The sequence below is a fragment of the Augochlora pura genome, chromosome 4, assembly GCF_028453695.1.
Source record: "Augochlora pura isolate Apur16 chromosome 4, APUR_v2.2.1, whole genome shotgun sequence".
Classification (NCBI taxonomy): domain Eukaryota; kingdom Metazoa; phylum Arthropoda; class Insecta; order Hymenoptera; family Halictidae; genus Augochlora; species Augochlora pura.
Window position 1 is genome coordinate 862091 of NC_135775.1, and position 13204 is coordinate 875294.

At 41.0% G+C, this 13204-nt stretch overlaps 3 protein-coding genes across 4 annotated transcripts; 1 reads left to right on the plus strand and 2 right to left on the minus strand.

Moving 5' to 3' along the window:
• Positions 1-5620: 5620 nt before the first annotated feature.
• On the minus strand, positions 5621-8697 carry LOC144469303 (putative maleylacetoacetate isomerase 2). The gene is made up of 5 exons (XM_078179398.1): positions 8406-8697; positions 8026-8077; positions 7667-7815; positions 7382-7586; positions 5621-7309 (listed from the first exon to the last, which is right to left on the minus strand). The coding sequence occupies exons 1-5, from the start codon at positions 8421-8423 to the stop codon at positions 7080-7082; spliced, it is 654 nt and encodes a 217-aa protein (XP_078035524.1). The 5' UTR covers positions 8424-8697; the 3' UTR covers positions 5621-7079.
• Positions 8698-8778: 81 nt separating this feature from the next.
• On the plus strand, positions 8779-10578 carry LOC144469304 (uncharacterized). Of its 2 annotated transcripts, none has more exons than XM_078179400.1 (3): positions 8779-8921; positions 10032-10213; positions 10302-10578. In XM_078179400.1, exons 2-3 carry the CDS (start codon positions 10045-10047, stop codon positions 10442-10444), a joined length of 312 nt encoding a protein of 103 aa, XP_078035526.1. In that variant the 5' UTR covers positions 8779-8921; positions 10032-10044; the 3' UTR covers positions 10445-10578. The 2 variants fall into 2 exon arrangements, with proteins under 2 accessions (XP_078035526.1, XP_078035525.1); XM_078179399.1 differs by lacking the exon at positions 8779-8921 and adding an exon at positions 9439-9961.
• Positions 10465-12679, minus strand: LOC144469298 (uncharacterized). Its single transcript, XM_078179386.1, has 7 exons — positions 12203-12679; positions 12013-12089; positions 11826-11953; positions 11523-11756; positions 11228-11449; positions 10818-11123; positions 10465-10750 (listed from the first exon to the last, which is right to left on the minus strand). The coding sequence occupies exons 1-7, from the start codon at positions 12291-12293 to the stop codon at positions 10648-10650; spliced, it is 1161 nt and encodes a 386-aa protein (XP_078035512.1). The 5' UTR covers positions 12294-12679; the 3' UTR covers positions 10465-10647.
• Positions 12680-13204: the final 525 nt, after the last annotated feature.

The following is a 13204-nucleotide window of genomic DNA, read 5'->3' on the forward strand; positions in this document are numbered from 1 at the left end:
TTTCGATCGAACGTTTTCCGCCAGAAGCGCGCATGTATTTATCTCTTCTCTTTGCCTTTACCTTCTATCTCTCATTCGCTATAATATATTTCTGATCGAATCTCATCCTTTTCCATCTTCGAGAACAGCTTCCTCTCTTTCTCTATCTATCTATCTATCTCTTCCGCTCTCTTGTTCTCTATGTATATCTATTCACCTCTATAGAACCATCCGACGAATCTCGTGCAACTCCGTCGAAATTGGAACAGTAGCCTTCCAAATTTCGATCGAGAAAAAAGAATGAAAGAAAGAAAGAGTTCATCGACAAGAGCTGCGTGGACGTGCTTCAACCTGCCAACCGGGACACGCGAGTCGGCGCTTGTCGTCTATCTCGACTCGTCTTCGACTGCTCGTTTTTCCATTGTCTCAAAGATTCCCCGGATCGAATCTCCACATTCTGTGCATCGCATTGTCGATTTAACATGCTCGCTACCATTATTTACCTCGGACTCCATTGGTACACTTTCTCGATAGCACATCTTTTGTAAAATAATATTTATGCAGGCGAGGAAATACATACACCCGTCTTCGAATTCTAGCGGCCGTCGGTTTCCCTCCGTATCGTCGCGCGCGACACGAGAACAGCGGAAGCTATTTTATTCGCGGAACAATTTCTGCGGCCTGACAATTCCCTGTTGCGTCGAGTAAAGTCGAAAAGGGGGCAAAACGAGAGATAGAGAGATGGTGGGGAGAGACGCGACGCTACGGAGGGAACGTCGCGCATTGCGATTTTAACTTTCCGTCGGGCGCAATAAATCAGGATTCTCCTTTTGTTCGGTTTCTCGACGACTTTATGCAACCGCGCGCAGCGATTCGTATCGATTCGGTCCGCGCCGGTCGCGCCCGACAGAGGATTAAACAATGACGTTCCTGTGATTCTTTTGACCACTTTATACTCAAGGTAACGCGGCGCGTACGACGTTCGTCTTGCTACCCGAAAATACGGCACACGGGTGAACGAGAAAACTGTACTTTAACCGCCCGGTGGACAGGTGAGAGAGCGTCCCGGCGATGCGCGTGTACCTGTATATAAGAAAGATGCGACGATTCCGATTATAGTTTGTAAGCCCTTTTATAAGTATATCTGCGTACAGGACGAGAGAGAGAGAGAGAGAGAGAAATGACGAAGAAATAATAGAGAGAGAAAGAGAGATTGAGAGATATATGCGTTTTGTGTGCATTACGACGAGGATATCGTTCATCTCCTCGATGACCGAGGTGGCGAGCTGAAAAGCACGGGCAGCCGCTCCTAGGTGCAGTATTTCAAACTAATCACGGAAGCCAAAAAAAGACAAGACAGATTAGCGAAACGCGGTGGTACCATTCGAATTCTAACGAGTATCTCAAACGCGCGCCTCCGACGATTAATTCGTCTCGGACACCTATGTAACGGGTCCCTTCCGGCGAAGTTCTAGTTGTTACTGTTGTTGATCATTGTTGCGTGTACCCCGCGTTCGAAGAGTAGCATATCACATCCGGAACACCGATCCGCGGTTGTTTTCGCGCGCATTCCATCTGTGCACCAGTATTATTCTGCGGCACAGAACGAATGGAGAGAAAGAAAGAAAGAGAGAATACGGAGGAAAAGAAACAGTGCTTGTCTAACTAGTCAGTATAGGACGATCAGGGAATGTATTTTTTTACACGATGGATTTGTAATAAAGACATTGATAAACGAAACAAGCGTCGAGTTCAGGCGAACGGAACGAAAAATCGCTGTTCGAACGCTTCGTTCGTCCCGCCGCGCGTTCTTCTCATCGTTATTGTAAAAAAAATGGAGACACGCTCGAGTTGTCGGTTTGGAAGCAACGAAAGGCAGTTTGGCCGAGGCTGGACACCTGTTTTTTCTCGGATCGAATTTCGTGTGTTCGAACGCCTGGAAACGTCGCCGAATCCGTTGAACTGAACTTCTGTTGCCGGGTAAGTTGGTACTCTCTATTCCAGTTTTATGCTTATTCCCATTCCATTCATCCGTATATTCGTTCAAAACCCTTATATTAGGGTGTCCCTTAAGTTTCTTCCTTTTTTTTTAAATGCGAAATCAATAGACGATATTTGTTGTTTAAGGATGATTTATTGTGTTGTATGTGAACCATTCTGCTCTATTGCCTTCTTCCATCTGTCAGGAAGCCTCATTACGCCTTTCCTTTCTTTCGTGTGTTCCGGGGCTCGAAACAATTCTAAAGTTATATCGAATAATAGAAATTAGTAATTTTTCCCGCTGTTCCTTCCATTCTCGTATTTATTTGAATAAAATCTTGACGGTTCACTAGAGCTAGTTAGAGCTATTATAATACTTATTACCATGCTTTAATTTGTCATCCTTTGTATCCTCGGTATATTCCACTTACTTTTTTCTCTCGTGCGGCAAAGATCAACCGTCGAGTAGTACAGTAATTCTCAAAGTATTCGGACTCTAGTCTTGCCTTCTACGCCTATAAATTTAAATATGTGCTGTCGAAAGGCAAGAATCGTTTACGGTATATTAAAGTGAAGTATATAAATGTCAAAATACAATAAAAAGTTATATAAATAAATTTTGATGCGATATGAGAAAAAAAATATATATATATACTTTACTTTAATATACTGTCAAAGGATTTTTTCTTTTCGATGTACATTTGTTTAACCTCTTAGGCACGACGCGCTACTATAGTGGTTTTCGTGTATGTTTCATGTTTTACACGATTGTTTTCTTAATAATTAAAGTAAACGATTAAAGTGCAAGTATGTATGTACGATACACTAAGAAAAGAATATATGTAATTAATACTATACATATAGCTATACAGGAAAAATATATATTAAGAAAAATGGTAATTTAGTTATGAAAAACTTTATTTGCGCAAAATCCAGCCGTGTGTCTAAGAGGTTAAGTACGCGGCATAGAAGTCAAAGTTAGATCGGACGAATGATCACCGTAATGCGAGTTTCTTTGGCTCGTTTTTTTTCTAGGATTAATTCAGCCAGAAAAAAAACTTCGTCGTGAAATTGCGTTTCAAGTATTCATTGTGCCCCGTTCGGTTGAAACCGGTTACGATCCCGCTGATAACACGACCGGCACCGCGCGGCCACCGTCGACTGCTGTCGAGGCGATAAGTGCGCATTGGCAAACACAAGCGCCCGACAGTCGCCGGCAGCGGCGTTTATACTCCCACGAAATTAATATTAGCAGCCGTACACTATGACACAGAATTTATTATTCCTCGTAAGCAGCGAACGTACATAATTCAAATATGTTTTTTTTTGTTTCACTTACAAAATATCTATGCGTATTTTAATATCGTATCCGGTCTGTGTATTTTTCTTTTATTCTCTGTTTCCTCGACGATTCGCTTCGTCGGTGTGTTGTTTTGCTGGTTTTTTCGGTATAATGACAATGGATTTTACAAACGGTACGCGCCACTACCTAACTAAACTCTACTTAGGACCGTCGTCGAAACGAATTTCTAACAAATTGTTGTCCTCCGTGTTGTCCATAGCCTGCCGGACGTTAGGCAAAAAATCAATGACGTTTGATTCTTTGTTCTCGCCTGGGTGCCACGCTACATAACCGGTGTGAGTGTGTGTGCCTCGCTCGCGCGTTGCCATAACAAAATGGGTCACTTACCGGGAACACCTAAATATGCGTTAGCCGATCCCGAGACTACGGTAAACAGAAACCTCAAAAAATCCCTTTCCTTCCATTGTTTTCATTCGCGAAGGTTCGGCCGAACATACTGCTAACGATTGATCGTCACTTCGGTCGACCGTGAATCGTACAAGAACGTAATAAGATCAGCTAATCGTTAATAATATAAACTCATAATAAATTCATTAAAAAAAAAATGTGATATACAGATCTAACGATACTATTAAAAATGTTAAAAATCCGTTCTACGGAAAACAAAGTCGCTAGTCGCTACGATGTTCCCATCTATGTGTCCCACCCTGTACATTTTGGGGATAGCGATACAGCAAAGTAGAAGCAGGACCACAAACAAATTCATTGTTACTCCAGTTTCATAGTTGGACAGTTCTCGGAAAACTTGTGAAAATAAATGCATCGAAGATGGTTCGATTTGTTCACTGAATCGGCCAGAATCTCTGTATGGTCTCGCTCGCCTACCTCGTTGTACAGCCAGCCCCTAAATCCGCTCTGTTCGAACGAGCCGTCGACGAAGAAACGATGCGCAGAGAAATGGAGAATTGTTCGTGGACGTGATCGCGTCCAGTCTGTGCCTCCGCGAGCTCAAAGACCTCGTTAGCGTCGCTCGTGATCTCCCTTGAACCGGCAAATCGTTCCCTGAGAATTATCCATTTCTCGTCTGCTCGTTACTATTAAGAGAGTTTAACAAATATTTTATCACGTGACTCGGGAAGAAACCGGGGGCGCGAGGACATTTCTCAGGTCGTGTCTTCGAAGGTCACCGTTTGGATCCCGTCGACCAGATGTAACCGGGCGTCGCGAACGAACCTCCTTTGTGCGATTACGATCGAAGGGTGTCACTTGTTTGCATCCCTTTCTGTAACCCCCCTCCCCCCCTATTTAAACTCTACCGTACGGCATTGCACCCGTAGCGTCGCGCGACTCGGATATGCACGGAGCAGTAGAAACTGCTTCGTTCTCGTTAACCGATGGTTCGCCATAAACATGCGACGTTATGGAGTAATACAGCGATCAATTCTCGACATGCTCCAGAGAGTTAGTTAGCATCGCATGACCTTTCGACCAGAGGCGCGACGCTACGGCGAAATCGCTGTATGTATGACGTGTGAGAGGCTGCTGTCAAAGTAGTAATTTACGGGGTTGGCCCGTGTCTCTCTGCATGCAACACATTCGTTCGAACGTCTTGTATAAAAATTATATATACATTATTATCTAGTTGCCCACTTGTACGATGCACACATCTACGTATGAAATGTATAACTCTCTGTCATTTGTCTTCGTCGTATAGTATATAGTATAAATTATAACAATTCCTAGCCGCCTAGTCGAAGAAGCATGCAAACAAATACCCCTCCGCCCACCTATCATCTATGGCTACGGTACGGTACGGTATTTCTTAAGTAATTCATAACGGAATGTCACAGAAAATACAAAGACGAGCTCTCTACACGATCAACTGTTCGATTAGGCTAGCACGGTGTTGTTCACCTGTTAACCGGCAATGATTCTCTTCTATTGTCTATCACCGTCTGCAACATTCTAGACCGTGGATTTCATCGCAGCTGCATTTACAAAAACGTCGTGCGTTATTGTCGTGACAATAAAAATATACGAGTTAAAAAAAGTCGATGAATTCAGTTTACAAAAATACGAGTTCACAGAGAAGGATCCGCAGTCTAGTGATCGATGCAAGCCGAGTCTTTCACACACGGAGTACAGTCGACGACGTGAACGCATACTGTATTATAGTAAAAAAAAATGATTCTGGCCAGCCGGTTAACAGGTCGACGGATCGACGAGCCAAGTGTTCAGATTCGCGGGAAGTTATGGCAATAAGGAACCCGGCAATAAGGAACAATGTCAATAGATCGGATAGTTGACAATGTTTGGTACCGTAATTCAGACGTCTTTGTCGCGCATAAAAAGTATTAGTTCCGTGTATAAAACTACAAAATATATAGACGTTATACAATTACAGGCAATACGATTGACAATGTATCTCTATATAAGATTATGTCTCGCAAACAATACAGCGGAAAGTACTCAAAGTGTGCTCAAGATTGAAAGACGAATACATTCGAAAAACTTTTCGAGTACGAACTTTAATCGTAGCTTCCCCAGACCCTTCTCTTACTTTCAATCGTATTAAACGGATCGCGTGGTATGCCTTCGAAGATTCGTTGCGCATATTTTAAACTGTTAATCGGAGTTCAGATATTCGATGAGAAAATCGTTTTCTCTTTCATCGATCTGACTTTCAAAGAAATTTTCGAGAAACATGTGAAGTACGGCAAAGTGATCAGCCGATTAACAGACTGTAGCGCAAGCTTTGAAATTTCCGTCGGACATCAACGTCGAGCACACCTTCACTATCTTCTCAAGCTAAAAAATATTCGTGAAATCGAAAGTTATATTGTATCTAGTATCCCCAGTAACGCTTACTCGTGGACTCGACAGAATTTCCCAGGAAAAAATGAAACGTACCGAAACGGATATAGAAGCTTTAGAAAAGGAATTTCATTTGTACTTTTCATTCCTCAGTATCTTGTATGGAGTTTGAGCAGATTGCGTTCCCTTATTTGCACGTTTCCTTTCTATATCTTTCATTTTCTCTTTCTTATATCGCGATGATCAGATCTGCTACGTTATACACTCGATAATGAATGTTCCAGTTATTATCTAATATTATTTTAATAGCAACACTTCTCTCCTTAGTCTATGTAAGCTAAAAGTAATCGAAAAATTATATTATCGTAAGTATAAAAAGTAAACTTTTGATTTCAGACAACAGAACCTATTTAGAATAGGTCGATACACTTTACAAAAGTAATGCGTAAGTACTGTACGAAGACGAATTTCTTGGTAATTTTGATTGTGCGTACGAACCAATGGAAAAACATAACAAAAAATTAAAAATAGGCCAACATTCCTATCATCTGAATTAAGTACCGGAAATGGCGCAGCGTCTCCTCTCGCACTGTTTTATTTCATAATTGAAAGTTAATTATAGAGTCGTGTACTCTACTCTCAGCGCTGTTCGCCATTTTCGTACCTAAATGTAGTTCGCAAGTGATAAAAGGTGTATATATCCGTTCCATAAATGAACAAACAGACGCGATCCAGTCAAATATTTCGAACCATAATGCATGTCGGATAACAATTTCATTGATCGCTCGAACGATACATAATGTGGTTATTATTAAGGTTGCATCTCAATTTTCCAAAAACGTCGATGCTAGTCATTATCAACCTCCAACATAATATTATGTTATTATTTTCAATAGAAATCAAATTGCACCACCTTTTGTCACTGTAGAACTACCAAATCTGGACCACCGCCTCTGCCGCTTCTAAAAAATTAGAAGAGGAAGAGAGTGGTCTGCCTTGCTTGCTACTTGGTCGCCTCTGGAGGACAATCAGGCTGATTATTTGGGTGAGCGGCAGTAAAGGCTGGATGGTTCTCTAAATGACGGTCTACCCTTAAAATTGTTGGGAAAGGTCTCAAATCAACGAGAAACCTCCTCGCGTTAAATATTTGTGGTATCAGGCAACAGTCTGCTATCGTGATTTCGTCGCCCACGCAATACTTTCCTGCGCTTGACGAAAGTAACTTTTCCACAGCTAAAACAGCAAAATATTGGTAATCCCAGAACTACTATGCACTTTCTGATATTCATTTGTGTTCCTTGTTACCTGTTAAACCTCTGGTAATCCAGTGCTGTGCCCATTCTTTTTTACGTTCTTCCCCGACATAGATCAACACAACTAAATTCTGCAGGGGTTGAATTCCACTGGCTATGACTTCGCAAATCTCTCTGACTCTGGCTCTTTTCACTGGGTCCGCAGGCATTAACGGTCGGTGTGGCCTGGTTTCTTCCAAATATTGCAAGATATTCAGCTGTAACAAACAGGTTTTTAATCGTATTGTAATCAGAGTATTACTAGTATGAATAATCATCACACAACTAAGACACTTACAGACTCTATTAGGGTGTGATTGTCAATGTGAAGTGCAGGCACCTGCTCCATCGGGTTGATCTCACGGAACTCGTTGGAATGTTGTTCACCTCCATTCTTGATCAAGCTCACCGGCTTTATGTCATATGGAATTTCCTTCAAGTTTAGGGCTGCGTAAAAACACTGTATTAAGTTGTCATCATATATTTATTATACATAATAACGATTTACCCTATTGGCACTGAGTAAAATAGCAGTCCAACTAAGCGCACAAAAATCTTTCGACAACGAACATCTTAGTCGCAGAAACAACGAGAAACAAAAGCACCGCATTCGGTTTACGTGAACCTCGAGATCAACGAACGCTATTGTCTACTTACCGATTCGCACTCTCCAAGAACAGGAGCTCCGCCAATAGGAGTATAGAACCGGCTGTGAACGAAACAAGCAAAGTGGTAAATTATCCGGCAGTAAAGTTAGCGATGTTTACCGGTTTCGAGCGGTGCTTTGACAAAGCTATCGCTAGTTAGCCCGAGGCCGGCGGAACTGAAGCTTGGCCCGATAGTCGCCGGGGAGGAACAACGTCCACGGAGAACAATAAACAGACAATCCGTGATGGATACATAGGATAGGATGGATGGACGGACGAGTCTCGACGGAACGAGGACGGTCTCGCTGGTAACGAGAAACCACCGACGAAAGCGAGATCCCCGGCGAGGATGTCGGCATCCAACGATCAATGGTATTAATTGATTCGTACCTTTCCCATTACGGACATCTCGTCAAGCCTTCACGGACGGACTCGCCTGCTCGATTCTGTGCTCGATCAATCGGCCACGACCAAGCTGTGGCTCACAAATCTCTTCGAAATTATTCGGAATCCGTTCAACGCGCGAAATCACTCCTCCCTCCCCTTTTATTCGATTGCCAGACGTCCCGTTCCAATGCCTCATTCTACTCGGGGTCCGCGCAACCAATCACCGTTCGCTTTCCGATAGGAGCCAGTGCTGTACACTACGAACAATATCTTCTGATTATGTGTTCGCGAATTTTTGCTAATCCTGCCCAACGACTTAACCACGCAAACGCGTGTTCCTCTCTCGAGCTAATCAACGTTCCAGACGCTCCGAAAAATTTTGCTCGTTTCGTCTGGTTTCATCCTACGAAGACGGAAGTAAATATGATGTCTTGTTTCTGTGATAATCATTGTACGAAACATTTTTCCAGAGAACTCGACGTGGATCGACATCGGTTACCACTACAGAAATAAAGAAAGGTATAAACATCGTGTTGACAGCGGTTCCGTATTTTTCCTCTTTGATTACGACAGAGCCGCACCACTCCATTATCTATTTTAATTTATCTGTTGCGCAACATGTTGTTCTCCTTGGTCATTATTAAGCGATTTAAAAAACTGGAAATCTGATTTTTATTTGTTGTTGTTGGCACAAAATGATAAATCCTTTTGAATTATAGAATAGTCTGTAAAGAAATTAGCATCAATTTTACGTAAAATATCGGTAAGGAGCATTATGTACGCGTGTACGATGTTCTAATGGTGTTCCTTATTTAGATTTAATTAATTTCCTTATTAGATTTAATTAATATTACACGTTGTATTTCTAACAAAAAATTACATGCAAATATGTCATGTCTTTTTTTTATTTATAACAATTTAGATTGCGACTACGAGAAAGTCTGTAATACCATCAATAAAATGTCCAAGTTGTTTATCGACTTACCGGTTGCATAGTAGTTTCAATCATTTCGCAATAGAGGGCACACTGGCAACAGCAAATGGATACTGTGAAAATCCACTCTACGGAGTAAAGAATATGTTCCTATTGACCAATAGTGTTTAATCGTTCTACTTAATGTTTTATCGTAACATAATGAGACATCGTTAATAAATTATTAACGAAAACTACTGGCCAATGAGAAGCGAGATTAGCTGGCACGAGGCGGTCGAGTGAATGAGTGGAATAGGACAACTTCCACCCGTGGCTCGGTTGCCTCGCGCCAACTGATCTCAGCTCCCATTGGTCACCGTTTTTTGTTAATAAATTATGAACAAGGCTACGGATTGCATTTTCACCAAGGAAAAAATTGTTTCAAGCGACCACAGGAACCTCTCAGTCATCGATTGCGAGTAACTTTTGAGACACCTTGTGTATTATGTTATGATTGAGATGTACCGATGCGCTGTATTATGTCACATAAACTATAGGGCAAGTGTTATCAACTATCGGTGATCAATTCGGTATTCAATGTTTATGAATCGTGTATTTTCCAGTGAAAATTCATAAAACATTACTGGTAAATTTTTTGTGCAAGTTCTCATTCTGTCAATGATTATTTTGTAAACTTAAATTTGTATGCATTATAGTTGAAGCCGTGACATGGCCATCCCGAATATTGTGAAATGGTTATGGTCGAAAAGGTTACCTGAAAAGAAAAGTCATAAAAGATATTTATCTCTGTTTTACGCTTTCCTTACGTGGAATGTTGTTTTAGTTGGTTATTATCAGGCCTGTGCAGGGAAAAATTATGTAACTACTGAAGGTCAAAGTATGTTTCTCCTGAATCTACCTGACAGTTTTTCATTTCTTCGAAATAATTGCCGCAGTAATCAACATTTCAATTATGCATTTTGTAGAAACTACCATAATGGAACGTCATAAGACAGATGCTCAAATTAGGGATGTAGTTGTTCAAGGATTGAGGGTGGTAAAAAATGTAACACATAAAGAAGAGGTGAATGAACAAGCGAATGAAAAAGTGGATGAAACGAAGAAATAGAAATTAGTGGCCTGAGCTCGTAAAAGTTAAACTAGTTTATTGAATGATAATTTATAAAATAGATTAAAAAAAATAAAATTTCACTATGTTTATGCTATTCGTAGATATAATTGTAATAATATCTTGGTCAATTTCCATTCACTTGCAGGAACTCTTGATCCACAAAAGATAATGTTCTTCAAATTCTCTCATTTAGGCTCCAATCATGAAAGAGATTGTCGTAGTGCAATTGCTCCAGACGAGGAATTGGAGGTTTCAGGATTTAATTCTTTTAGTCTCTGCTCCATTTCGCACAATAACGCTGACCTAAATCAACAACATTATAGACCACCATATGGGATATGATGTAGGTGGAATAAGCGTCTGAACAAACCTGTATTCCTCATAACGCATAACAACTTCCTCTAGCTCTTGTTTATACAATCTTGTAAGCATGGCATTGAAACAGTCAAGTTCGGGTAAACGAAAGAGTTCCCACCTTAATTTACGATCTAATGCCACTGAAGCTCTACTATATACATACAACCAGTGAGGTATTTCTTCATTCAAGTAGGGATTGGCTGGAACTAGGACACTATGGGAATGAAAATGTGTATGGCGTGGCGGTGATACTACGCGGACTGCTTGTATCTCATGGGGATAACATGGGTGCTCGTATTGCGCCTGTCGCGTGATATGACTGGAAATAAATGATATTCTATAACAGTTTATTCTAATACGAACAACTTGGCCAGTAAGAGCTCTGTTTAAACTCAAATCTTCCAACAGCTTTATTCTACTTACTTGACATAATAAACGCCATATTCGGGTGACTCTATTCTTTCCCAGCCTGTAGGCAAACCTTCTTTTTCCAGTGGGTGAGACCAATGAGTAGTCTTAGTGTTGTGATCTATGTAATATTTCCTACCCCTGAGAGTAAAGTCAACAGACCACCCAGGTGGTAATGGAAGTTCCTCCTGCTGTTCATTCCTAGAACTTGATCTCTCCGAATGGCATCTACTATATCTTAAAAATGCAGTAAAACACCTACATATTTTTCATCATTGTAAATCAGCAAAGTACACTATCATTGTTATACCCTGTATTCTGTCTATACACAGACTGATTGTACTCCTCGTATCCAGAATCAATGTCAAGCGACTTGTAAGGCATCTGTGGTGTTTGAACTCTATCCAAGTGGTACTCTGATCCTGCATACTGATTGACATATGTATGTGACATAGCAGGAGACAGTCCAGAGTGATACATTGGAGTAGCAGTGCGGGAAGGTAATCCATCCCTTGTACTTGTGTTAACAGACAAACTAGCAAACCTAGATAAATGAATATAATTTTAAAGATCTTTTCAGTGAATTATACATACATATGTAATGAGAATCTACCTTTGTGCCAAATCTGGAACAGAACTATTTGGGGTGTACTTTCCCTCGTGACTACCTAAACCTACAGCACTCATTGTTGTTTTAGTGTTTCCAAACTTTTGTATCATAATGGGCTGCTGTGGTGTCGACTATACAAAAATGAATGTTTATTTGCCTAGGAAAATTCATACGCGCAATTGTTATTTACCATAGATGTAGGGATAGTTGGATGATTGTTACGATTCCTCGTTCTTCTGTTCGGTTCCGTGGTCCATACGTTAATGACTGAAAATACAAAATGTGTTGAAGGAGGCAACCGAATTAAAGAACACTGACACTATTCGAAAGTGACACGATACACTGACAAAACGTTCGCAACGAAAACAAAACCAACTTACTAGGCATTTCGGGCGGCGTTTCCTTCTTAACATATTTCCCGACGACTCCTTCCTTGATCGTCCGAAGATCCTTATTTTTGCGAGACAGCATAATGACGGTAGCAGATCGAACGTCAAATTGATAGATCTCCGACGTTTAGGAAGGATCCGTAACCTATATCAGCGCAGCTCTACCAACGTCTCATTGGTGTCAATGTATTCAACGTGTTTTTCAGTTGATTTTTGTCTTTTACATTTTTACAAACTCTTCTTTCGCAAACTATCCAAAATGTCAACTTTCCTTAGATTAAACATTGAAGGCACACATCTTTATTCTCATGTTGCGAACACTCGTGAAAAATGAGCACCAGGTACCATCTAGGCACTACCCATGAGTAATCGACTGTGCGTTCGGTATGTCCATGGCTTAACACGTTCACACCGGCGCTGTAATTTGAGCACAGTAATGGGTCCTACTTCTGCACACTTTTCGTGCTCCCTAAGTCAACTTGCACATCCCCACCATTTTATTGCGCATCCATCTTCGCGTAAGTACAGTAGAAAGCGAAACGTAGTAAAAAACGTAGCTTATCTTACTTTGCCGTGCTTACAGCTTCGCTATTTTATTGAAACACGAATGTTACAAAAATGATATTGGTAAGTTTACTAATTTTATTATTTGAAGCCTCTTTAAAAATCGAATTTCGCGCCGCACGCCTCTCATGACGCGCCAACCGATTGGATACGCGAAAACAGTAAAACCACAAGCACGGTATAGTCGAACAAAGAATACCGTTCGTCGATGTCTCTCGTTTCACATGTAGTTGTGCAGATTTCATACTCTTTTATCCACTCGCTGTTTTCCTTCTTTTTCGTTGACAATGGGGGCAGCACTGTCTCATCAGCAAATTACCAACCAATTAGAGTAAAGCAAATTTGTGTATAGATCTTTAATGGATCAAGCTGCGGCCTGGATGTGTGTGTGTGTATATACGTTTTCAATAATACCCTACTGATCCTCCT

Coding starts and splice junctions, on each gene's coding strand:
- LOC144469303 (XM_078179398.1), bottom strand. Junction 7,816..8,025: donor TTCTTGGAGAGTGCGAATCG/GTAAGTAGACAA, acceptor GTTTTTACGCAG/CCCTAAACTTGAAGGAAATT. Junction 7,587..7,666: donor ATCACACCCTAATAGAGTCT/GTAAGTGTCTTA, acceptor TGTTTGTTACAG/CTGAATATCTTGCAATATTT.
- LOC144469304 (XM_078179400.1), top strand. CDS start 10,045: ATGGCCATCCCGAATATTGTGAAATGGTTATGGTCGAAAAGGTTACCT. Junction 10,214..10,301: donor TGTAACTACTGAAGGTCAAA/GTATGTTTCTCC, acceptor TGCATTTTGTAG/AAACTACCATAATGGAACGT.
- LOC144469298 (XM_078179386.1), bottom strand. CDS start 12,293: ATGCTGTCTCGCAAAAATAAGGATCTTCGGACGATCAAGGAAGGAGTC. Junction 11,954..12,012: donor CAACTATCCCTACATCTATG/GTAAATAACAAT, acceptor ATTTTTGTATAG/TCGACACCACAGCAGCCCAT. Junction 10,751..10,817: donor ATGCGTTATGAGGAATACAG/GTTTGTTCAGAC, acceptor TTGTTGATTTAG/GTCAGCGTTATTGTGCGAAA.